The 26,694-nt window shown below is 42.6% G+C and overlaps 2 protein-coding genes across 3 annotated transcripts; one reads left to right on the top strand and one right to left on the bottom strand.

Moving 5' to 3' along the window:
• Positions 1–623: 623 nt before the first annotated feature.
• On the top strand, positions 624–25,649 carry coro6 (coronin 6). Of its 2 annotated transcripts, none has more exons than XM_068330892.1 (11): positions 624–795; positions 3,731–3,930; positions 6,053–6,175; positions 8,298–8,427; positions 8,506–8,684; positions 8,772–8,891; positions 8,994–9,098; positions 10,043–10,188; positions 11,315–11,372; positions 11,552–11,779; positions 25,393–25,649. In XM_068330892.1, exons 2-11 carry the CDS (start codon positions 3,733–3,735, stop codon positions 25,456–25,458), a joined length of 1,353 nt encoding a protein of 450 aa, XP_068186993.1. In that variant the 5' UTR covers positions 624–795; positions 3,731–3,732; the 3' UTR covers positions 25,459–25,649. The 2 variants fall into 2 exon arrangements, with proteins under 2 accessions (XP_068186993.1, XP_068186992.1); XM_068330891.1 differs by lacking the exon at positions 25,393–25,649 and adding an exon at positions 12,488–13,380.
• Positions 18,149–22,807, bottom strand: LOC137606382 (semaphorin-4F-like). The gene is made up of 4 exons (XM_068331627.1): positions 22,719–22,807; positions 19,325–21,162; positions 18,968–19,255; positions 18,149–18,159 (listed from the first exon to the last, which is right to left on the bottom strand). The coding sequence occupies exons 1-4, from the start codon at positions 22,805–22,807 to the stop codon at positions 18,149–18,151; spliced, it is 2,226 nt and encodes a 741-aa protein (XP_068187728.1).
• Positions 25,650–26,694: the final 1,045 nt, after the last annotated feature.

The following is a 26,694-nucleotide window of genomic DNA, read 5'->3' as shown; positions in this document are numbered from 1 at the left end:
TATTGCTTTCATAAACATTGCAAAATAAAGGTGTTTTGTTCTTGAGGGGAAATGAGGCATGGTAAGAAGGTTGGTATCTTTGAATATATTTTGGTGTTGATCTGTCGACTATTGCAGTATTTTCCGCACTATAAGGTGCACCTAAAAGCCTTTAATTTTCTCAATTTCTTATAATCCAACGTGCCTTATATATGAAAAAAATTTGTAAAAGAGACCATTCATAGAAGAGTTCTCAGATGTCTGTGTAGGTTCTCAGTCATCCAGGTCATGGTTATCCAAAAGCAGTTCAAGTCAATCCACTGGTCGTTAATCCAGTGCACTTTATAATGCAGAAAATACTGTATTTTGTTATTTGTGTATAACTTCTTCACTGAACATCCACGCTGCTCCTGAATGCCCGTTCCACACACAGGTGGTCAGCAGTAATTGTGCGTCTACTCGTCCATTGAAGTCCACGGTGTGCCTGGTCACCGGGGGCGCGCTTGCCCTTCTGGCTCCGGCGCGCGTCACGTTCGCCTGTTCTGACAGAGCCCGTTCCAAAATAGACGGCACACCCACACCCACACCCCACTCCCTCCTCTCCCACCCCCCCAGGGCTCCGACCCGACACTCTCCCCTCTCTCTCCCTGCCGTCAAGTTGTCCGGTGCGTGTCCTCAGCAAGTGCGCTCTGACTCCAGGAAACCGGATCACGGAGGAGATCATTTGAAGGGGGGCGCAGGCAGCAGCAGGAGCGGGCTTTACGACACAAATCGTGCGAGTTGTCCAGGGGACGAGGGTTCTCCCTAAAACCTGAGGTGAGTCGTTCTGCGGACTGCCTTTATTAAATCCCGTCTGTGTGTCCGTGTGGGTGCTGCAGTGGGGTGAGAGGTGCGTCAGTCTCTTTGCTGCACTGCTGGAGATGAAGGAGCGCGTCACCACCTATGGACACCCTGAAACACACTAAGTCTGTCCACTGGGATTGTGTTCGGTCCCCCTGGGGGCAGACTGGATCATGACTTGTACATGACAGGTGTGGGACACTTTAAGGAGCACGTTGTACATGATAACCTCTCACCCCCTCCCTCCGTCCCTCCCTCACACCTTCTGCCAACGTCCCTGTGTTTGTGTAGGCTGTGCGCATTTGGATGTTAAAATCCACGATCCGTTCAATATATTTCATGCGCCGTGGAGTGCTTTGCCTTCTTTCTGGGACTATTTAGGTTCAGACCGGCGGGTGGGAGGAGCGGCTGGCCCGGGGGGGGGGGGGGGGTGGCGGTGTAGGTTGCCATGTCTATATTAGGACAGTGACAGTGTCATTCTTTTGCTCTGTCTCGACCCTCCAGAGCCGAGCTGTGCGCCATAGGACAGGGCTGCCTCTTCAACCTGACCGGTTAAAAACATTTAAATTCATTCACTGCAATCCAAATTTCAGCTAAAACCTGTTACAATCTCACTTTAAACGAGCTCTGCTGTGATAAAATTCCCCCTCCTCATTCCAATTTGAGATAGAATTTAGAAAAATACAGTATATATTTAAATAGAATTTTTTTTTTTGTCAAATTCTTCAAAAATCAAAGGTAAATAATTACAGTATACAACATTATAATTACATAATTTTGACTCATGTTGAGGTTGTAGCAGCTTTCTTGTTGATGGGTAGGTGAGTAATTAAAATGTCACTAATATCAACAAATCTGTGACATATGTGTAGCTATAAAACAAATCTTTGAATATGATATGGTGTTTGCATTGCAATGCCCCACATTTGCCCCCATCATTGCTGGAATGATAAATGACAGCTTCCAGGAAAGACCAGAGCTTTTTTCCTGTCATCAGCAGCTCTGGTCAGTTCTCACACTGACTTCAGGTTCTGTTTCGGGCTAAATGTGGACTATTCCAGTGTGAAAGTCACGTTTTTCCATTTGAAACTATGTTAACAGTAAAATTTCAGAACTTTGTGATCACGTTTGACACAACTTTGAAATTATTTCACAGATAAAAGACTATCGGGGGGACCTTATCTGGTGCTTTACATGATGCATACATGTTCTCTTGGCATTGTGTCATATGGGTGTGATATAATGTAACTGCTGTGACTGATGCCGGCGTCTTGTCTGTCACGTTTAAAGAGCTCTCCTGGCCTTTAATGAGCCTCTGTGTCTCAGTGTTTGATGTTTGGCCGTCACACAGTGTTTGGTACCACAATCAACTATTAATATCTACTCTGGTGAGATGCATTGTTTCAGAATATCTCCTGTGTTTTAGAGGATTACTGTTCCTCTGGGCCGGAGCCCAGAACGGACACTAACAACAGCGAGCTGTCAGTCAACAAACAGCCTAAACACACGACAAGGTCTGTAATCAAAGACAGAGTGGTTATTAATGCCTCTGCAAACAACATCATATAGTCATGGGTCAGTGAGCGACATTAAAGTTAAAAGTGTAGCCTAAGATATTAGTTAAACTTTACTGGTGGAATGCTACAGTAAAAAAACCCCCCCAAAACTAGTGGTTTTTGACCAACTCAGACAGATTCTGATTATTTTCTGACTTTTTTGTTTTGTTTCTGTTTTTCGTTTTTTTGTTTTTCAAAAAGAGCCAAATCTGTTGATTATGTAGGTTACCCTCACCTCTAATAACATCATTATGAATATTGCAAGTTTTCAGAACACTCAAAGTGTGTTGCTGGATGTCATGCATTAATGGGAACCTGGCTAAAGCCAAAAAAGGGCAGCAGTGGCTCAGCGGTAGAGCAGGTCGTCCAATGTTCACAAGATTGTCGGTTCGATTCCCACTCTTGCCCAGCCACCCGGAGTGTTAGATGACAGTGGGAGATGTCAGCTCACCTCCCGAGCACAGCCAAGGCGCCCCTGAGCAAGGCGTCTCAGGGGTGTCTCATTTGGGTACACCAAGAAGGATCCCGCCACTCTGCCTCCACCTGCATGCTTACAGGCCCCCTTGTGTGTGTGTGTGTGTGTGTGTGTGTGTGTGTGTGTGTGTGTGTGTGTGTGTGTGTGTGTGTGTGTGTGTATGCATTACAGGGACTGTACACGACAGACATATATGCATATGACTGACTAGCAGTGTTAATTAGAGTGTGCTACTAATTTCCCTTCGGGGATTATTACTGTTAATAATAAAAATAAAATTTTAAAAATCTCAGATGTTGTAGCACGATATAGAAAAAAGATTTCTTTGAGCATCATGTGATTTAAGAATGTATAAAATATCTATTAAGTAAAAATAAGAGGACTAAGAAGGCCAAGAAAGACATTGCAGATATCACTGCCATTTTCTTTAACATTGCAAAATGATAAGTTCTCTGATGATACGAGAACTGTTGAACCAGTTTCTAAAACCTTCTCAAACACAGTGGCACAAAGCAGAAAAACAACGCAAAGTGGCGTGTGCAGACAAAATGATGACAGCCTTTTGTTAAATCACTTCTATGGTCTTGAAAACGTCTGATTTTTAAAAAATTATATTCATGAAATCAGATTGTTTTTCTGCTTGTCTCAGTTTACCATTTAAAGAGTTTTGCTTTAATATTCCTACTTGCCTTATTGTAAATCTTTTTTTCCTAGCATTTACCATCTTGCTTCCATTTTTTAAGTCTTTAAATTCTTACTCATGTCCAAATTTTCTTCGTTCCTTTCAACCCCTCTACCTCCTCTTCCTCTTTGTCTTTTTTCTCTTCATCCTTTCATCTTCTCACCTCTTATATCTACCCTCATCCTTTACATGCCTCAGTCATGAGTCGCAGCATCGTGCGGCAGAGTAAGTTTCGCCACGTCTTTGGCCAGACGGTTAAGGCTGAGCAGGCTTACGATGACATTCGTGTTTCCAAGGTGACGTGGGACAGCTCCTTCTGTGCTGTCAACCCAAAGTTCCTTGCAGTTATTGTTGAATCCAGCGGTGGAGGAGCATTCCTGGTCTTGCCGATTTCTAAGGTAAGTAATGGGAAGCCTTTGTAGGATACAGATTTATATAGTAGATTAAGTGCAGTGTACACAGGTGCACAACTACTTGAAAACACCTCATATTTTTAGTTTTTTTTATGTCTGCATGTGCATGGTAATGATTTTGTTTAGCTCTCTTTGCATAATTTTCTGTTTTTATTAATTCCAATCTAAATTGATTATTTTGTCTGCTTTTTTGATGAGACAATCAATTTTCTGAAATATCCCTGATGATAGAAAGAAACAATCCAATCCAATTTTATTTTATTTTATTTCCCATTGTAATTCTTTTTCTTCATGGAAGAGAGCATATATTCATTTTCAAATGCTACTCTTTTATTCTATAATAAAAAGTGAGGCCCTATGATCAGGCTCCCAGGTGTCGCGTTCTTCACGCTACCGTCAGGGTGCTACCTGAATCAACAACAAAAAAAAGGATAAAGAGTGGAAAACATCTTCAGAGCAAAAGATGAAGAGTTTTGTTTTAAAAATGGACAGTGTCATTTTGCATATGTCAGTGTTCATGCTGTGGCTTCATTGTTCATCAAAGTCATTGAGGGCAGTTATTGATACGTCTGTGCTCTGTGAAAGTCTAAAAAAAGGGTTTTTACCAAAGGAAATATTTTAAATACTACTTTTATAAATATCAATTCAAGTCTTAGGATTGTTGATGCACACGGATGACTTTATTGTAGTGCTGATTGGAGGGTTACATCATCAGCAGCTATGAGCAGTTATAGCTGGATTAATGCTGAATGACATTATCAACAGACTGGGGATGGCTGACAAATTCTGGGGTTAAATGACGTAATTCCTTTGACCCAAGATAAACACAGAACAGTCTAACCTGAGGTTGGATTTATTCTTGGTAGTCAAGAAAACAAACTGCTTTTCAAAGCTGGCCAGCACCAAGTCATGGAACCAGAAAAGCAACAGGTGTAACAGCAGCTATTGCTTTTATTGACTGTAATAATGTCAATAGAGTTGATTGATTTTGTGTTATATTTTTCTTCAATGTCAGTAGAATGTTGAATAATATAGTGGGCATCAGAAAGACAAACTAATGTGTGATACTTTAGTTATCCAAGTATGTAAATTATTATTTGTATTTATATATCAAATTTAATGCATTTTAATATCATAGTACCCAAAACTCATTTTTATTTATAGTGCACAAAATTACAGCACAAGTTATCTGATCAGCTGAGCTTTTGAATAATATGAGAAGAAAAAAATCTGTTTAGAAAACTGTATACAGCAAAAGTCATTTAGTAAGGCCTCAAAAAAATTTATATCAAAGTGTTTATCTTCAGGGACTGTTTCCTAGTCAGTCTGCAGCTTCTTGTGCACCTGATGCTGCCTTAGTCAAACAAGTTAAACTGTGACAGCAGGTTCATTTTAGATGTTCTGGTGATACCATCTACTACCACTACTTAAAGTCCATTGTCACACTTGAAACATTAACCACGGATATTGTAGTTTTCGTAAAAAGCTTTATAATCTGGAGGGTCACGGATATAGAGTTAAAAACATTTTATGAGTGTTACAAGGTTAGAGATTCATCAGCATGTCAGCAATGATTAGAGACAAAGAGCAACAGAGTAGTGGATGTGATTGTATATGGGAGCCATGGTGAACATGATGCTATTAATAAACACTAGCGTGCTCTTCATCCTCCATCTCCCCCCTCAGGGTCCCCAACAGGCCACAAGAAAAACTCCCCTTTCAACGGGGTGAGCTATAAATACACCTCTCTAGGGGTGTGTGTTGGGTGATAGCTCAAAGCCTGACATGCATGTTCACATGAAGGTAACAGGAAATCATGGAAAAGCATAGATGTAACATGATGATTTTAGTTTGGGTCACAGTGATATACCAGATTTGTCCCGAAGGTTCACCGTGAGGCTGAAAGGGTTTTCTTTTGAAATGTTTATCAGTTCAAAGTTAATAAGTTGATAAATTCGGTCTTTTGTTCATCAGAGATCTTTTCAGAAACAAACAATGAGAGCAAGAGGTAGAAAGTCATTTGGGAAAATGAAACAAATGAAGTAACCAAATTAAGATATTCACTTTTTTTTATCTTTCAAATCTTTTTTACCTTCTTTTCCCACAGACAGGTCGTGTGGACAAAAACTACCCGCTGGTTATCGGCCACTCCGGACCTGTCCTCGATATCGACTGGTGCCCTCATGACGACAACATCCTGGCCAGCTGCTCAGAGGATTGTACTGCAATGGTAATAAGTGTGTGTGTGCGTGTGTGTGTGTGTGTGTGTGTGTGTGTGTGTGTGTGTGTGTGTGTGCGTGTGTGTGTGTGTGTGTGTGTGTGCGTGTGTGTGTGTGTGTGTGCGTGTGTGTGTGTGTGTGTGTGTGTGCATAGAAATAAGTTCTGACTACGATTGAGTAATTATACATGCATGTGGATGAGACTGTTGTTTGTGTGAGTCTGGTGACAGTAATAGTTGTTGACTGTCCACAGTCCGGTCCGCTTTACCTCACCTCTGTCTCCTCATCAGACCGTTGGCTATATTTGTGAATCTGTCTGGAACAGACCTCATCGTTATGAGCAATCTGAGAGGCAGGTCCTGCAGGATATGGAGGATGTAAAGAATATTTTAAATAATAACAATCAGTCTGTGGCGATTACGTTCTGCTCCACCTGACGTCACACAGAAAAAAGTGTTTTATTCAGTGCCATTAACTTATAGTGATAGACCTAATTAGGACTTAGGTCTGACTGTAAATTTTGAGTTTAAATAGGAGAAGTGAATATTTAAAATCATAATAAGGTTTCTTGATTTAGAAAAAACCCCCCAATGTTTTAATATTAGATTGAAGGCGAGAGAAACTTGAACTGACACGTTTGTCCATTTCACAGCTTTTAAAGCTCGTGTTTCAGTTATCCACATTCAGGTCACCAGCAGTGTGAATGACAAAATTTTGTCTGTGTCCGATATCTGATGGCTCAGCACATTTCTCTGTTTCAGTACAGTTGTCACATTTGCCCACATTTGTTCAAAACAACATGGCAGGAATCTGTGTGCCATCATAGAACCCAATCGCTGATTCACTGAAGACGACAGCTGCTGGTGTTTGAGCCGTGTGTGTGTGTGTGTGTGTGTGTGTGTGCTTTGTTCATGTTCAACGCATAGACAGACAGTTCCAGCTGTCGAGGTCTGGCAGTGTTTAGCAGAAAGGCCACAACTGTGATGTCAGGCTCAGATCACAGAAACGGATTATTGTCTCATCTGAAAAGGCTTGAGAGAGAGAGAGGGAGAGAGAGAGGTGGAGATTTTTTGATTTTGATTGTTAACATCACATTTACTCATAAAAGTCAAATTAGAAAATCATCACGTTGACACACGTTGACATGAGACACATCTGCACACAGCTGCTGTAAAAAAAAAGAAAGAAAAGAGGCTGAAACAATGGAGGTAATGCCAGGCCATCACTGAAGCCATTAACACAGGAGGTGAAGGGGAGAAGCAGCGGTGTCATCAGGCAGGTGATGAAAGTGAAGATAATTCTTTGCACCAGAACATCTGTATCTGTCCTGACCTGCAAAAGGACCTGCAGCTGCTGGTGGACCTCACACAGCACCTGAGGTTCTCCAAACACGTTGCAATCATAATACAGTCAACAGATGTTCTTGTGTACGAATCGGGCTGGAGATGAAGATCACTTAGAGGCCTTCATGACGAGGCTCTCTGAGTTGGCAAGATTGGTTTGAATTGCTCAGCAGGGGGTATGCAGAGTGTTAGAGGCAGTAGCATGATCACTAGAAACTCCATAGAGAACATTAGGTATCATGATTTGTCTGAAAAGTGTTGCATTGTCATGAAAGTCTTTGGTGTGAAATATGAATGCAATGCATTTATTTGGCCAACAGGTGGCGGATGTTAGTGAACAAGTTCAGGTAAAAGCAGTGGTAGAAGAAGACTCAGTACTTCATCTGTCATCTGTGGACTGATTCAGGGTTGCTAAAGAAAAATATAAGTGAAAATTTGAGTCTCCTTTTTAATTATAGCTGTAATATAAACCTCCACAACTTTAATAGCACAAGCTTTTAGCTGCCTCTAGATTTACACAGAAACGTGTCTCTATCAGTAAATGTATCACCCAAGGTGTGTGCTTTTAAATAAATTCATATGAAATTGAAATTTAATTTAGAATTAGTATTTCAGTCACAAAAAGGCAAACAAATTAAACCAAACAAAACTGAAACCCTACGTGTACCCTGGAAGGTTAACTAATTTAATTAAGATAACAGTTATTCAGGTTAATAAATTACAATCATTAACAGTTATTGATTACTGGGAGGCAGCACTCACACACATAACCTACTCTGATTGATTCCAGGTGTGGCAGATCCCAGATCACACACTGACCCGTCCCATCTCCGACCCAGTCGTGGTCCTTGAGGGTCACTCTAAACGGGTCGGCATCGTCACCTGGCACCCCACCGCACGCAACATACTACTCACTGCAGGTAAGACTCACAGCAATACGTTTAGCAGTAGTCTGACCGTGAGTACAATCTGATGTCCGCACTTCGCTCTTCACCCAGGCAGTGATAACCTCATCATAATCTGGAACGTGGGGACAGGAGAACCCCTTATCTCCATGGACGACCACCCAGACCTCATCTACAGCATCAGCTGGAACCGAAACGGCAGCCTGTTTTGTACCACCTGTAAGGACCGACGTCTGCGTGTCTGTGATCCCCGCAAAAGGGAGGTGGTTGCAGTAAGTGAGGACAAGTCACTGTAGTGTTTAAAAGTTGAACTCAGCATCCCTTCTCGTTGTGATGTTTGTTCCTTCACCGACAAACAGGAACGTCTGGCGCCGCACGAAGGGATACGACCGATGAGAGCCATCTTCACCAGAGATGGAAACATTTTCACCACAGGATTCACCAGGATGAGTCAAAGAGAGCTGGGACTCTGGGACCCGGTAAAAAAACAGTTCAAATTTTATTTTCTGAATGTACAGTAATATAATGAGGTTCTTTACAGAAACTACTAGCTGTTGTGAAAAATGTTCTTATCTGCACAGACAAACTTTGAGGAACCGATTGCACTGCTGGAGCTGGACACAAGCAATGGAGTGTTGTTACCGTATTATGATGTAGATGCAAACATGGTCTACCTCTGTGGAAAGGTAAATAGATGTGTTTTTATATATTCAAATGATGTTGGCTAATACATAATATTTCTTCTTCTTCTCTATTCGGCTTTCCCTTCAGGGGTTGCCACAGTGAATCAGTTGCCTCCATCTAACCCTGTCTTCCACATCCTCTTCTCTCACACCAACTACCTTCATGTCCTCTTTCACTACATCCATAAACCTCCTCTTTGGTCTTCCTCTAGGCCTCCTGCCTGGCAGTTCAAAACTCAGCATCCTTCTACCAATATATTCACTATCTCTCCTCTGGACATGTCCAAACCATCTCAGTCTGGCCTCTCTGACTTTATCTCCAAAACCTCTAACATGTGCTGTCCCTCTGATGTACTCCTTCCTGATCCTATCCTTCCTGGTCACTCCCAAAGAGAACCTCAGCATCTTCATCTCTGCTACCTCCAGCTCTGTCTCCTGTCTTTTCCTCAGTGACACTGTCTCTAGACCAAACAACATCGCTGGTCTCACCACAGTTTTGTACACCTTTCCTTTCATTTTAGCTGAAACTCTTCTATCACACATCACACCTGACACTTTCCTCCACCCGTTCCATCCTGCCTGTACACGCTTCTTCACCTTCTTTCCACACTCTCCATTGCTCTGGACTGTTGACCCTAAGTACTTAAAATCCTCCACCTTCTTGGTCTCTTCTCCCTGTAACCTCACTCTTCCACTTGGGTCCCTCTCATTCACACACATGTACTCTGTCTTACTGCGGCTAACCTTCATTCCTCTCCTTTCCAGGACAAACCTCCACCTCTCTAGCTTCTCCACCTGTTCCCTGTTCTCACTACAGATCACAATGTCAATGGCTAACACATAATATTCATATGTCCTTCATTTTCCTTATCTAAATGATTTCAGTATCAGTTTAATTTTTAGAATTTGCATCAATTTTTTTGCTTTCTGTGTGTTTGTTTGTGCAGGGAGACAGCAGTGTCCGTTACTTTGAGATCACAGAGGAGCCACCATATGTCCACTACCTCAACACCTTCAGCAGTAAGGAGCCCCAGAGAGGGATGGGCTTCATGCCCAAGAGAGGCGTGGATGTCAGTAAATGTGAGATTGCTAGGTGAGATACTGATAATGTAGTAAATGACCAAGAATTCCAGTGGTGCAGGAAATATGAAATATGAATTAGAGGTGAATCGGTGACTGTAAATTGTCCATCAGTGTGAATGTGGACCTTGTGAATCATTATGGCTCCACACAAACCACAAGCCAAAATGGACAAATCAGATTATTTTTTCTTCAGATGTTACACAGGGTCTTTTTTTTCTGCACAAACAGCATAAATTCACAGAATCAGATCTTATTGATTCTATGCTGGACCACTGTCATATGTAGTCTGACAGAATATGTGTGTAAGGCAGTGTTCTATCTGTAGCTGAAATCCTAATTCTGATTTTTCTGAGATCTTTTTGCTCTGCCTGTTTATATTCATCTTTGAAAGTGGCTCAAATTTGACATCAGTGTGGACAGATCTGTTTGTGATGTCAAAGCATTTGGCAGCTTTTCCATTAATGTATTACATTTGCAACTGGACATCTTCAATTTGACTCGGCCCATCAGGATTGACAAAATTTCAGTGTTCTGAACGGCAGAAAACTCACATCTGACTGTTTACACTGAGAGAAGTAGACGTTATTCTGCTTCATGCTTTATGTCACCTGAATCACTTCCAACCCCTGCAAAAAAAATATGGATGTACGGATTATTTTGATTTGAAATGAAGTGAATTTAGTTTCCAGTGCACTAAGGGTTTTGCCAATTAAAAAGAAGTGTTTCAGTCTCTCAGCAGTCTTAAATAATATAGGGTATTCCAGTTTTTGAGCGCTTGAGACCAGTCCTTCAATCTAAACAAAAGATCGCAGAAATGTAGTCGTACAGTGATTATTTCACTTCATTTCAGGCTAACGGCTGCTGAGAGGACAAATACCTATTTTTATTACTTTAGTCACTGCATATGTGTCAAAAATGTGCAAATTAATGATCTTAAAGACTGAAACACACATTTGTCTCATCTCCTGCGGTGCACTTGTGTTGCGCCTAGAGTGTAGCCAGTCTCACGCCCCATGTCCTCTGGGCTATCCCAGCAGACATGACCTGCAACAGTAGAGGAAGTGGGTATGAATGAATGAATGAATGAACGAATGAACGAATGGATGGATGTCTCATCGCTTTATTTGTTTTCTCAGGTTATTCAAGCTTCTTGACAAAAAGTGTGAGCCCATCACCATGACAGTTCCCAGAAAAGTAAGCCCAACACACCCACTAGTCAGACCCACAGAGTTGGAAGGAAACTAGTGATCATCACTACAAACATAATTCAGAGAGGAGGTTTTAGTTTGTTCATCAACCATCTTTCTTCAGACTGAACAAAACAACCGCTGTTGACTCCCTTTTATTTTCACTTCTCCAACCCTCTTGTACAGTCGGACCTCTTCCAGGACGACCTGTACCCGGACACAGCGGGGCCCGAGCCACCCATGGAGCCTGAAGAGTGGCTTGATGGCCGTGATGAAGATCCAATCTTGATATCCATGAGAGAGGGCTACGTGCCGCCTAAGAGCCGAGAGCTTAAAGTGGCAAAGAAGAATGTTCTGGACTCTAAGCCCACCACCCGACGCAGCGTGTCCACTTCAGAAAGCAAGAGTCTGCCGGTAAGTTGTGGCCTGCATTTTATTACCAGTAGTCACATGAAGGTTCTGACTCCTGTCTTTGTTCTACTGCAAGGGATTATACGGAAAAATATTGTTGTACATCCATGTGGTGTGAATGAATGGATAAAGTCTTATAAGATAAGTAAACAAAAATGATGGATAAATGTAAAAACTGGTTGATGCTTAGAAACTATAAAATTCCATGTTTTCTGGTGGGATTTTTTAAAAATTTGATTCATTCCTGTCTTTAAATCAGTGTTCCAGAGTACTTAAGGAAATAATACTAATAATTTATCAATTAAGTTAATGCAGTGAGAGCAAAAACCCTGTGGTCAAATCATTTAATTTTATTTAGGCTTTAGGCATCATCATATTATTATTTAAATTCATTATTTAAATACAACTTTAAAATTGAAATGTGCAGAAGATTAATAAATTTAGCTTGACATGACAATCAAACAATGAGAAATAATGCTGATAATATCAAATTCTACATCTGTCTGCTAAACACTTCCTGTTCCTCTCACTTCTGTCTGTACCTGCTCACAATTTGTTCACAAAACTTTGTTTTGGTTATTTTTGTTATTTGCTTACTGTGTGTGACCTATTTTTCCCCTTATTCTTTGTCCACCATTTCCCTTTCTTTGTCACTGTCTTGTTTCCTTTCTCCCTCCATCTATTCCTCCTCTCCACTCTCTTGCTGTCCAGCCTCAGTTGCTTGAGAGGTTGTTGGAGGAGATTCACAATCTGAAGGCCACAGTTTTATCTCAGGAGAAGAGAATCTGTGACTTGGAGAATAAACTCTCCCAGTACACCAATGGCACTGACTGATGTGCATGAAATTCACATCCTAAAGAACTGGTCTAACTTTCAGGATCACTTTTATTATGATTTATATATATATATATTTCACTCACATTCATTAAGGAACCACTCACTGAAATACTGCAGCGACATTGGCCCTTTAAAGGTACCGTATTAATGTGGACAATATAAATGCTATTTAAACAAATTATATCTGTAGCTAGTGTTCTGTGGCTGATTAATCCACATTCCAGTTTTAACACAATGTACCTTTAATGCTACTGCAAATATGTGTTCATATGTTACCAGCTTTACAGAGATTTGTAAAGAATGAGAAGCGTGCAAAACTGAAGTAAGGGGTTTTAGAGGGACATGTGCAAGTTGGGATTAAGGCCTGAAGAAAGTTAGAAAGACTATTTTAAAAAAAGTGTGACAAAATGACAAACATGGAAAAAAACAGGTCAAATCAAGAGACTTTTTGTCTGCAGTGCAATTTATTGGATTTGGTGAAAAACTCCCCTAATCTTTATAAACATGGCTTTACCTGCATAACATTTCCTAACATCGCTGATACATGGACATTTGTTGGTGTATTAACACCGTCCTCCATAACTGACGGTCACCACCTGGTTTATCAAAGTAAGTCTCTCTGACAACATTTTAAAATGTAAATACAATAAAAAAGCATAAAAAAATGTTGAACTTGTAAAAAACATGTGACAAGCAAACCACTTTGTGTTCTGTAAAGGGTTTTACATTTGACACATTATGACAATAAAATCAGTGTTTTTTAACAGCGTTTGTCTCCATGAGTTGATGCAACGTTTAAAAATTCATTTCCTGATGACAGGTTCACCATCTGGCAAGTCTGTTCAAAAGATGAGACCCAGGAGTCTATGGGTCCATGGTAACCTGTGAAAGAGCACAAAGTTAGTGAAGTGAATTATGAGACATGAATGTGTAGAGAAGAAGAGGGAGAGAAAGAGAGGTGCTCTGTGGATCGTGGGAAGTACACCAGCAGTCTGAGCCTATAGCAGCAACTGGCATAAGCTAATCCTAATTATGAGCTTCAATTAATGGAATCTTTCAAAGGGACCCTATTATGAAAAACACATTTTTTTCAGGTTTCTACATATTCATAGTGGTCCTCCCTAACCCTACCAACTCATAGAATCTGGAAAACAAACGCTTCCTGCATCAATAAATACTTGACATCTTTTGGAATTCCAAATGAAAACGTCTCAATTCGTAACAGCTCCCGTCTTGACGTAACAACGGAAGTGATTGACAGATTGATTGACGTATCCTGAGCCATATTGAATGATTGACATGTGTTCTCCCTGGGTAAGGGCGTGGTCATCTCCAATGTGGAGTTCATGTTCAGGCTAAGGTAGCAGTGTGTGGGAATGACCTGGCTCAGAGCTACACACTAAAAGTTCCTCACAAGTCAGCTAGCATTTGGCTAACTAGTTAGCTCTGCTTTAGTCAGGTGTGTGTGTGTGTGTGTGTGTGTGTGTCTGTGTGTCCGTGTAAGGCTATCCTCAGAGTCATAGCGAACACATAACAAGTTTCATAGCAGATGAAGACACTACTAAGAACTGTTGTCTAGTTTTTGATGAATGAAAGCGGCTTTTACTCTTTTAAGTGATCTGAGAGCTGTGTGTATCCAAAGCGACTACATAGCTCATTAACAAACAGCCTCAGGTTTTATTTACAGTCTACATAAACCCTGAATGTGAAATAATCCAGGCAGATAGAAAGAGCTTAGAGACCCGGCCATTTAAACCAAGAGTCTGGACTGGAAGTGCTTTGATCAAAATTCAATCGAAGATTTTGAGCACCATGGATCAGTTTGGGGAGAGACATTTCAAATACAATGTAGTTGGACATCTGGTAGCTGAATGACAATTAAAAAAACATAATATGGGACCTTTATTAACCTATTCTTAAATATAGGGTGTCTATCTTACGGACCCAAACTGGAAGATGGTACTTCTGTCAGAACCTGGGCCCACGGGGTATGTGGGAGTGAATCGAGCATTAACTGGGCCTCTACTGTGAAATCTGTACAGCAGCTGATGATTGAGTGTGGATGGAATGGTGTCAAAAGCCAAAGGTAACCTGTATGTATCAGTAAAAATAGAAAATTCAATTTGCCCTAGCACGGTTGATGTCCAATCTGTAGCAGACAACGTGGACTTGGTAATAGGCCCTAAATCCTTAGCTTGGTGTCCTGTAGCTATGAGTAGAGAAATGTGTGGTGCACATGTTGGCATGGTGGGATCTGGAAGGCTATTCATGCCTGTTCTGGGGTCAGCAATACAGCCACTCTTGCCATCCTATCAACAGATAATCAGTATGAAGAAACCATTCTCTTCCCAAAATTAGGTCAAATTCTTTGTGATAAAATAAAAAACGAAGTACTGTGGTATGGATCAACGGGAGGCAAGCAGGGATACAGCAATTTACACCAGGGCAGCCACACACCAACCAGCGACCACGGAAGAGTCAATGTCAATGGACATTGACTCTTCCGTGCCTAGTCAATGTCCGTCGACATCGACTGTAGTAGTAGATTTTGGCAGCTGGAGCTCCAGGACCCAAAACATCATCATCATCAGTCAATCTCCCAAAAAAGTGTCTGTAAACAGCCGTCCTGATTGGCAGATCAAAAATATGCAATTACAGTTAGGAAAAGTCAACAATAGTCCATCAGTAGAACACTTGATGGTCACAGCAGCTAAAATCAGCAAATACCTTCCCAAAAGGTTCAAAGGACAATTCGGAGCATAGATGAATTGATGTAGAAAAACCTGCCCTGTAATTTGAATGGGTGTGTGATCTGTCAGATGGTGGAGTTCAGGGGTCCCAGAGAAGCCAGTGAGGGAAATAGTCGCTGTGGATAACTGGACATTGAGTGGCAACCGTGAAATGGAGGAGTAGTGGGCACCAGTATCCATCATGAAAGACATGACAGATGTATCCACAGTTATTGTCACACAGGGATCCACCAATACTGGTGACGTGTCTTCCCTTGGGGCCCGTCATTGAAGGTACTGACCAGCCGGCTTTGGACCATGAGGCATGGGAGCAAGATGCTGGTTCGGAGGCCGGTAGGGCGTTTGGGGTTGAAAATTTCCACAACCATGATATCCACCTCTCTGTGGCATACTTCTCCTTGGTGCCTGTTAAGTAGGACAATCACGGGAAAAATGACCTTCCTGTCCACACAGCCAACAACTATTGGCACTGGGGGCAGTAAAACCACCCCGACGACCACTACGACTCCAACTCGCTTCATGCCCGGAAACCTGAAACAAAAAAAGAATACAGTAATCCCTCGTTACTCGCGGTTAATGTGCTCCAGGACAACCTGCAAAAAACGAAATTCCACAATATAGTGACAAACTACAGTATTTTCTGCACTATAAGGCGCACCTAAAAGCCTATAATTTTCTCATAATCCCGTAGTGCGCCTTATAATCCGATGCGCCTTGTATATGGATTAATATTAATATTAGGATTGGTTAAAAACAAGATTGCTGAAAAAAACCCGGCAGTCATGCTGCACTATGTCACCAGGGGCACCCTCAGACAGTATTCAGGCCATACTACGCCTCCTAACAACGGTAGTCAAGGGGCGTCGTCGAAGTGCCGACTCTCACTCCTGTTGTTTGACGGCAGAGCAGCCTGCTGAGAAGAACATCGGTGACCGGCTACGATAACGTGGCAAAACATTGGGAATTTTCAACAATTCTATTAATGAAGTTTGACCGACTGACTGATCTCAGTATTTCCCAACTACTGTGGCGCCGGAAATAACCCACTTTAAACTTAATTGGTCTAAAAAATGCTATTGTCGAGTGTCAGTACTGGATTCTAGTGACGGTCAATTCTATTAGTTTGCGGAAACACGCGGAGAAACTGGCATAAAGGCGAATGAAAAACCCTCAAAGCTGAACTTCCAGCCTTTTCTGAAATATCAAGAGCAGAGTCACTGCTAGACAACGGTACCTGGTGTGCTGCACTGATTTACAAATGTAGTTGACAGCTCTGGGGGGGCGGCGGAGGGGCGGATTTAGGTTTGGGTATTCCGTCTGCAGCGACGTGCGGTGAGATTCACAGCGGTGAGACACCGATGTTAGTCAGTTCTAGGAGTAAAACAGTGTCGCATTTGCCAGTAAATTAGCAGCCTGACATTAAAAACTAGTTAAAAAATTGTTTAGGCAGCAAATAGCTGCACCTCACCTCCGACTGGACTACCGATCAATCGAAACAATATTTAATAAATGAAGACGAACGTCGCTGTTTCAAAGTTCAGATCAGGAAATAATCCACCCTGTTCGAACTGAGTGGACTCGTAGTGAATTTAACCAGTTTTAATGTCAGGTTTTTTAATACGCGTGTTGACTTCTTAAGATGGCAAAGTGATCAAGTGATCAGGTTTCCTTGATGAGGCTCAGAATGGCTTATTGAAATAACAATAGGGCCATTCACAGCTGACTAAAGGTACTCACAGTCATGAATGCTCTACCTAGTGGACGGATAGCGCAACTACAGCCACTAGTTTTTTAAATCTATTTGAATATTTTTTATTATATGCGCCTTATAATCCGGTGCGCCTTATATATGAAATGAATTATAAAATAAACAATTCATTAAAGGTGCACTAGCTTTGACCATAGATCAAAGCTAGTCCATAAGTAGATCAAAGGACTCACTTTGATCTATTGTCTTACTCACACTGGCCTTCTCCCTCGTCTCTCCATCTGATCTGGTTCCTGAGTCAACCAGGAATTCAAGGTCAATTTGACCTTGATTTCTGAAGGTCAAGGTCATCATCTCTCATTTGCAAAAGTGATCACCTTTGTGCACATCATGGCTCCCGTTGTGAAAATCACAAAAAACATCCACTCCAACAGCAGATTCTCCAGCTGCGTTTGAAAGAGATACGAGCTGAATATGTTGACCTGCTGCTACACACAGAAAACGGATTATGCAGTCCAAAGTCGAAGACATCTAACTACTGGAGGACAAAGAGTTGACACTTGGCCTTGAAATTTTGATTGACATTACTGGGAAACCAAAATGCAAGCTGCAAGGCAAAGGTAAGACTCTTGTTGAGGTGAAAAGTGCTTCTAATGCATTTAAAGCCAAGACGAAACTTTTCCTGTATGAATTTACAGAGAACAAAAGTGCTGCACTTTCCCTCTGTGCTGAAAGACGATGTTTCTGCATGTGAGACAAAGTTGCAGGAATGCACCGTGAAGTCCAAAACGGACTTGGGCAAGAGTTTGACAAAAAGTTTTGCAATCTTCATCAGCTTGAGCTGATGATATTGATTATTGTGTGTCCAATTATTTCATGAATGTGACATTGCAAAATGACCTCCACTTCAAAACCTAGCAGGCTGCACTAAACTTTTGGTGCCTTCTTGACACAGAAGTACTGTGTGTGCACAGCAGCTCTAAAGGGTGTCATTCTGCTTGGTTCAATCTATCTCTGTGAATCAGTGTTTTCTGACAAACCCACAAAACACACCTCATAATCCAGTGTGTAACTTGACTATGTGTAACCTGACAGTTACACATTGTCAAGTTGCACACTGTCGTGTTACACACCAGATTATAGTTCACTGGTAAACAGCATGCAGTGTTCTGACTAACAACGAAACAGACCCAAATTTCAAAATGTGTAAGTTGATTTTTCTTTAACATAGTTCAGGATTTGTTCAAAGGGTTTGTCTGTGGATAGTCAGAATGAACACATATTCTATGAATTGTAATAAGTGATCATCAGAAAATTTAAGAGATGAGTGGAAATAAAGTGCTGAATATTGATATTGGTTTCCCACCTTGGTGTCATTCAAGTTACGAGCTCACACTCATACTACAAATTTTTACATCTCATATTTATGTCATACAGTTTTCTCATCCTGAGTGACTCAACTCTGGGACATGTGTCATCTCACGGTCATTTCTCTTACATGCTAAGGCATAAGCCTGTAAAGTATGACTCCTATCTTTACAGTGTCATGCCACAGGTACACATCAAAGGCATTTGGTCAGCACCATTTAAAATTTATTCAAGTGGCATTCAGTGTTTTTTGGATGATACAAAATGTCTATACAAAAGTTCAATACACGTTTCATATTGAACTTTCTTCACACGTAGCCAGTGCTGCTTGTGCGTTAAACATAGGAAAGGTTAACATCTCCTCCTTCTCTTTCATTACTTTCCCTATGCCATCCCCCAGCCCATCAACCATTTCATTTGCCTGTATTGAGATTTTCTCCACCCCGATAGAACTCCCTCTGTCTTTCATCCTTTCATCAAGCATGTCTACAGCTAAAATTTCAGAGGTGACATTCAGACCACTGCTACTTGTGATACAGTAGACATTCAGGGAACTCTCATGACCATTGCTGGGATTGCTGTGGATTGCATTGTGTGTGGTGGAGGAGCCGGACAACTCCTTCCCCGTCTCAGACAACAGCGAATTATCTGGCTTGTTTTGCTCCTGGTGGCCAATGCCGCGCCGATGGCACAAGAAGTAGTGGAGTAAGGCACCAAGCACTAAACCACCACAGAAGACAAGGATGTAAATGGCTAGGATGTGGCGACTTCTTCCTTTTGCTGTTGCTGTTCCTCCTGTTGGAGGAACACTTGTTGCTGCTGTTCCTTCTGCTGGAGGAACACTTGTTGCTGCTGTTCCTTCTGTTGAAACAGCAGCAGTTGGGCCCTGTAGTGTCAGCTGATAGGCTGCTCTGCGGCAGAAGGTGGGGTTTCTGATACCCGGCCCACCCTCCTGGCAAGTGCAGACGTATATTCCCAGGCTGTCTTCCATTACAGTCACTTCCAGGTCAGAGCCGTGTTGCCTGGCGTGTGTGTGGGGAGGATATTCCCAGCTGCAGGGCCTGGGAGACAGCTGGATACACAGCAAAAGGAGGCGCAGACCTACAAGGACTCGAAGCTCCCTGGTTTTAGGGGTACAGCGTCCTTCTCCTATGTCACACATTTGCATGGCTTCATCAATAATATCACCCGGGGGAGGCTCGGCCGTCGTTGCCCTGCAGGCTCCTTCCATTGTGCTCCATACACAGCCTAAGCCTCTGGCTCTGGCACACACCTCACAGCTGGGATATAGAGAGCAGCCTTTAGCCTGGACACGAGCCAGAGACATAGGGCTGCCCACCAGAGCCCAGTCCTGGTACAACAGTATATTGTTTACAGGCTCCTGTGAGGAGAACAGAGGAATCTCCTGCAGCAAGGTGGTATTGCCGTTCGCTATTGCCACCCGGTGGAGCTCCCCACGAGTTGTCCCAAGGTGCATCAATGCCCTTTTCTGCTCCTGTCCATTGTCTGTCAGTGTCACAGCCAGCTTAGTGTATGTGACTCCCTTGCGGACAAGTAGGGGTGCTGCAGTTACACGTTGCGCCATCAAAGGGTGATTTCTTGCAAACACCAACACCTTGTCAGGAAGATTCTGTGAAGAGTCAAATCCTGCAGCCTTCAGAGCAGCATTCAAGCATTGGCCAGGTCTTGGTATGGGAACAGGCTCAGGGTTAAGCCAGCTGTGGCAGGTCTCCTTCCGCTCTTTATAAGGACCAGCCATCACGTTGCTGATGTCAGAAAGACTGAACACACACACTGCTGATACCTCTGGTTCCCACTGGGAGAACAATCCATAGAAGTGTGTGCTGCTGGGGTCGCCTGGTGTGTATTCTGTGGTGAAAACATCAGTTAGGTTGTTATAGCGCTGACCACTGGGTCTGTCCTCACACACCAGCTTTGCCTTAAGAAAGGTGGTCCAGCGTCGCTGCAGTGTCCTCATTCCTCCCACATCAGACTTGCAGACACGTGCCACTCTCGGCACTTTGACTTCGGTGTGAAGATCATACTCGTTAGCCACCTCAGTGAAAAAGAAGTAGATCTTGTCATCGTCTCCCGTTGGGTTGTTTTCTGGAGACCGCTGTATGAAGGCTGAGCTCACAAACTTTGGGTCATTTAGCCAGTTGATGGAATCTTCGGTTCGGATTCGCTCCTCTGCAGCACCTGTTGCCCGGGAGATGCTAAAATGTGTCCCCAGGAAGTTCTTGGTGGCTGCTGTGTACAGAATACCATCTGCCATAATAGCTGTGTAGGGCTGACTGGGTTCAAAGGGAAATGTGCCCCTCCCTGTTTCCATCTTCACTCCTCCACCCTCAGTTTTCTCCAGAGTAAAGGATGATAGGTCCAAAAAGGCACACTGGGGGTCAAAGGCGTAGGTGCCGCATACGTAGAGGCGTCCATCGCTCACAAACTCCAGCAGACGGATGTAGTTGTTACAGTCAGCCTGTGTCTTTCCTTTGTCCATACAAGACCTCCTCTTTTCCTCAGGAACATCCCAAACAATCATTTGGGGTTGTTGGTTCAGTTTGTTGGTGTCCACAGCCAATATGGCATCTCTAGCGCCCAAATACAGCATGCCTGATGAGTGGTCCATCAGGAAGGTGCTGAAGTAGCTCACTCCCCTCAACTCCTCTGGGCCGAGGATCTTTCCATCTTCCATCCCACCCAAAGTCACTGCCCAAGAGGCTCTGCAGAACAGACACAGCACTAGCTGCAGGATCAACACTGCACCACCAGGTCTAATCATAATTTGGCTCCTGCTCTGATCCCAGAAGGAGGTGAAAATTAAATCTGATCTCAATACAAGTTGAGGTTTCAGCTGCATGCATAACGGGTCTGAGTTCAGAAAGACACAGGGCTTGATCCAAGGGGATGATAAATACTCTAGTGGATACTTCTATATATTAAAAAAAGTTTTGTAACCCCCAATAAGTGTGACAAACTGTGTGTCAAAGTAATCCAAAGTGCCGTCCTCTCATTTGTGAGTAATGTTCGTCGTGGGGGTTCCAGGTACCTCTCTACCCAGTGACACCAAACATGTCCTGCTGCTACAATAGATCTCTGATCACTCTCAGATTAAATTAAACTGTTTGAGACATTAAAAGACATGATTGACATGAAAGCACATTTACAACCCTCAACAAAGATCAAACGCGTTTTCAGTTGCATGAGCTGGAATGCACGGTGACTGTCCCCCAAAATGATCCTAACAGTTGTCATTTTCAAAAAGGCTGAAACTTTACATACATGCCGGCGGAGCTTTTGGAGAAAAACATACCGGTGCTATAGGGGAACCTGAGGCTTACTTCACACTCAGTGAGCTGCTACAGAAAACTTTGCAATGCGGTCACGTGAAACAGGTTAAAAGACAAAGAAAAGAGATATTTATTGTATCCAGGGGTTTAGATATTCTGTTGAAATTGGAAAAACAAGCGTATGGTCATGGGCTATTAATTTGTTTAGTTTTGTTTGTTATAATAATGTATAATGTTATAATGTCTAATGTAAAATGTTTGTTATAATTTGTTATAATGTAGCCGCAAGAGGGCACAGGCCAGTGTCTTATTGTGCCGGTCCCAAGCCCGGATAAATACAGAGGGTTGTGTCAGGAAGGGCATCCGACATAAAATCAAACATGTGAATCAAATTTATGACTTCCATACTGGATCGGTCGATGCCCGGGTTAATCACCCTAAACTGCTGCACGTACTTGTCATCTCTGTCTCTGTCCTGCTAACCTGTGTAGATTAGTCTTTCCCTCCTTAATGTCCAACCTAGCATACAATCAATCATAAGACCCTTTTTGGCCTTTGCTACCTCTACTTTCACCTTACGCGGCATCTCCCTGTACTCCTCTCTACTCTCCTCAGTCCTTTCAGTGTCCCACTTCTTCTTCTTCTTCTAACCCCTTTCTCTTTGTACACTCCTGTACCTCCTCATTCCACCACCAAGTCTCCTTATCTACTTTCATTCCAGATGACACACCAAGTACTCTCCTACCTGTCTCCCTGATCACAATAGTTGTAGTTGTCCAGTCATCTGGAAGCACCTCCTGACCACCCAGAGCCTGTCTTAACTCCTTCCTAAAAGTCCCTCTTCAGCTTCCACCAGTTTGTCCTCTGCTCTGCCTTTGTCCTCGTCATCTTCCTCACCACCAAAGTCATCCTACACACCACCATCCTATGCTGTTTGGCTACACTCTCGTCTATCACTACTTTGTAATCACTTATCTCCTTCAGATTACACCATGTAGATGGTGTAATCTGAGTTGCCCAGCACCTTCCTGCTGGACCATTCAACAAGCATGCTCTGTTTGGGTGCTAGAGATGCCATATTGGCTGTGGACACCAACAAACTGAACCAGGAGCCAAATAATGTAGTCTACCTGTGTGCTCCTATCGCCACTCTTATAGGTCACCATATGTTCCTGCCTCTTCTGGAAGAAAGTATTCACTATAGCCATTTCCATGCTTTTTGAAAAGTCAACCCCCATCTGTCCTTCTGCATTCCTGTCCTGGATACCAAACCTGCCCATCACCTTCTCATCACCTCTGTTTCCTGCACCAACATGTCCATTGAATTCTGCATTAATGACAACTCTCACTTCTAGGTATGCTCTGCATCCCTTCATCAAAGTCCAACCAGAGTTTCTCCTCCAGCTCACATCCTACCTGTGGAGCATACCCAATAACAACATTTCAGACTCATCACTGTATCTGACACTCTTTAACTTCAGGACATTCCTAAAATCTCCTCCTTCAAGATATCTCCTACTCCATTTCTCTTCCAATCTACACCATGATAGAACAACTTGAACCCTGCTCCAAAACTTCTAGCCTTGCTACCTTTCTACCTGGTCTCCTGAACATACAGTATGTCTACCTTCCTCCTCTGCATTATGCCAACCAACTCTCTACCTTTTCCTGTCATAGTTCCAACATTCAACATCCCTACTCTCAGTCCTATACTCTTGGCGTTCCTCTCCTCTCTCTCTTCCTACGAACACACTAGTAGTCCAACAGTAGTCATATTTCCACCGGCACCCTGTAGGTGAACAGCACCGATGGCAGTCATTGTTAAGGATAGGGATAGAAGTGTATTGACAGGTGCCAGTAGTGCGATGGGAAGATGGAAAGAGTACTTTGACGAGTTGATGAACGATTAAAATGAGAGAGAACAAAGACTAGAAGAGGTGGCTGTTGTGGACCAGGAAATAGCAAAGATTAGTCAGGATGAAGTGAGGAGGGCATCGAAGAGAGTGAAGAGTGGAAAGGCAGTCGGTCCTGATGATATACCTGTGGAGGTATGGAAGTGTCTAGGAGAAGTGGCAGTAGAGTTTCTGACTGGGTTGTTCAACAGGATGTTAGATAGTGAGAAGAGGCCTGAGGAATGGAGGAGAAGTGTGCTGGTGCCGATTATTAAGAACAAGGAAGATGTGCAGCGCTGTGGCAACTACAGAGGAATGACACTGAGCCATATAATGAAGTTATGGGAAAGAGTAATTGAAGCTAGACTAAGGGCAGAAGTGAGCATTTGTGAGCAGCAGTATGGTTTCTTGCCAAAAAAAGAGTACTGCAGTATTTGCTAATGCAGTATTGCTTTGAAGATGTTGATAGAGAAGTATAGAAAAGGCCAGAGGGAGCTGCATTGTGTTTTTGTAGATCTGGAGAAAGCTGATGACAGGGTGCCCAGAGAGGAACTGTGGTATTGTATGAGGAAGTCTGGAGTGGCAGAGAAGTATGTTAGAGCGGTGCAGGACATGTATGAGGACTGTAAGACAGTGGTGAGGTGTGCTGTAGGTGTGACAGAGGAGTTCAAGGTGGAAGTGGGACTGCATCAGGGATCAGCTCTGAGCCTCTTCTTGTTTGATATGATGATGGACAGACTGACAGACGAGGTTAGACAGGAATCTCCATGGACTATGATGTTTGCAGATGACATTGTGATCTGTAGTGAGAGCAGGGAACAGGTGGAGGAGAAGCTAGAGAGGTGGAGGTTTTTCATGGAAAGGAGAGAAATGAAGGTTAACCGCAGTAAGACAGAGTACATGTGTGTGAATTGGGAAGGACCCAAGTGGAAGAGTGAAGTTTCAGGGAGAAGAGATCAAGAAGGTTTAAGTACTTGGGGTCAACAGTCCACAGCAATAGAGAGTATGGAAAAGAGGTGAAGAAGCGTGTATAGCATGGAACGGGTGGAGAAAAGTGTCAGGTGTGATGTGTGATAGAAGAGTTTCAGCTAAAATGAAAAGAAAGGTGTACAAAATTGTGGTGAGACCAGTGATGTTGTTTGGTCTAGAGATTACATCACTGAGGAAAAGACAGGAGACAGAGCTGGAGGTAGCAGAGATGAAGATGCTGAGGTTCTCTCTGGGAGTGACCAGGAAGGATAGGATCAGGAATGAGTACATCAGAGAGACAGCACATGTTAGAGGTTTTGGAGATAAAGTCAGAGAGGCCAGACTGTAATGGTTTGGACATGTCCAGAGGAGAGATAATGAATAAATTGGTAGAATGATGCTGAGTTTTGAGCTGCCAGACACAAGGCCTAGAGGAAGACCAAAGAGGAGGTTTATGGATGTAGTGTAAGAGGACATGAAGGTAGTTAGTGTGAGAGAAGAGGATGTTGAAGACAGGGTTAGATGGAGGCAATTGAATTGCTGTGGCGACCCCTGAAGGGAAAAGCCTAAAGGAAAAGAAGAAGTTTTCTTTGTTATATTTGAAAACCAGGTGATAAGGATTTATGTTTCGATCAAAGAAGTTTGACTTGACAAGAAGTGTGAGCCCATCACAATGACAGTTCCCAGAAAAGTAAGCCTAACACACCCACTGATCAGACCCACAGAGATGGAAGGAAAATAGAGATCAAAACAACAAAACAACAACTCTTGACTCCCTTTTATTTTCACTTTTCACACACAGCGGGGCCCGAGCCAGCCATGGAGCTTGAAGAGTGGCTTGATGGCCGTGATGAAGATCCAGTCTTGATATCCATGACAGAGGGCTATGTGCCACCTAAGAGCTGAGAGCTTAAAGTAGCAAAGAAGAATGTTCTGGACTCTAAGCCCACCACCCGACGCAGCATGTCCACTTCAGAAAGCAACAATCTGTCGGTCAGTTGTGGCCTGCATTTTATTACCAGTAATAATAAAATGGTTCTAACTCCTGTCTTTGTTGTACTGCAACTGATTAGACTGCAAAACATTGTTATTCGTCCATGTGGTGTGAATAAATGGATAAAGTCTGTAAAGACAAATGAATAAAAATGTTGTGGATGAAAGTAAAAACTGGTTGATGGTTAGAAACTTTTAAATTCCATGTTTTTTGGTGGCATTTCTTTTTTATTTGATATATTTCTGTCTCCATATCAGTGTTCCAGAATAGTTCAGAAAATAATACTAAAACAGTAATTAGTCAATTCAGTTAATGCACCAGCAGCAAAAAGCCTGTGGTAAAAACATTCAATTTGTAATGCATCACCAGCATATTATTTAAATTCATTATTTAAATACAACTTTTAAATTAAAATGGGCAGAAGGTAAATCGGAAATAATGATGTGTAAATCCAATTCTTGGCCAAGTTGCACAGCAACTGAAGTGTCCGCCGTGTCCTCCATGGAGCAGATGGCCATCATGGATCGTGCAGTGGTCAGAATGTCAATCAATCAGTGAAGCAGCAAATCAATGATGTACCCATCACTGCATCCAAACATATGTATGTCATAAGAGCAGAAATGATTACTTACTTATCTCCAGTGTCAGGGTTGTCAGGTAGGTGTGACATGGTAACAAAGGGGTGCTGCAGAGCTTCATGGGGGGAGATTCTCAGTTCTCCATTAAGATCCAGCAGCTTTTTCAGAAGATCCCCAAATGCCAGCGTGTCCTCTGCCTCAGCAGCAGTCTCTTGGATAGTACTGGAATTGGAAACAGATTCCAATCAGTTGGTCTAGTCTCTACCTCTCAGAGACAGATAATTCAAGTGATTCAGTCTGAACTCAAACAACTCAAGAGTACTTACATCGACCAGGTCATCCAGGATCCAGCCAACTGGTTGATATCCTGACCCCTAAAAGGGCAAGATATGTATGAGATTCATTTGAAGTTCAAATAAAATCATTGAGTCAACCCAAAGACAGAAGACAATGGCTACTCAACCCTTGGCTTCCACATTGTCCCATCTGCTGTATCGTCCTCAGTGAAATAGTTATGTGTAAATTTCCCTCT

The sequence above is a fragment of the Antennarius striatus genome, chromosome 13 (genome assembly GCF_040054535.1).
Source record: "Antennarius striatus isolate MH-2024 chromosome 13, ASM4005453v1, whole genome shotgun sequence".
Taxonomy (NCBI): domain Eukaryota; kingdom Metazoa; phylum Chordata; class Actinopteri; order Lophiiformes; family Antennariidae; genus Antennarius; species Antennarius striatus.
This window is presented reverse-complemented; position numbering and strand designations above follow the sequence as displayed.

Coding starts and splice junctions, on each gene's coding strand:
- coro6 (XM_068330891.1), top strand. CDS start 3,733: ATGAGTCGCAGCATCGTGCGGCAGAGTAAGTTTCGCCACGTCTTTGGC. Junction 3,931..6,052: donor TGGTCTTGCCGATTTCTAAG/GTAAGTAATGGG, acceptor CTTTTCCCACAG/ACAGGTCGTGTGGACAAAAA. Junction 11,373..11,551: donor CCATGACAGTTCCCAGAAAA/GTAAGCCCAACA, acceptor CCTCTTGTACAG/TCGGACCTCTTCCAGGACGA.
- LOC137606382 (XM_068331627.1), bottom strand. CDS start 22,807: ATGGCATCTCTAGCACCCAAACAGAGCATGCTTGTTGAATGGTCCAGC. Junction 21,163..22,718: donor GATTACACCATCTACATGGT/GTAATCTGAAGG, acceptor TCTGTTCTGCAG/AGCCTCTTGGGCAGTGACTT. Junction 19,256..19,324: donor CTATCAGCTGACACTACAGG/GCCCAACTGCTG, acceptor AAGGAACAGCAG/CAACAAGTGTTCCTCCAACA.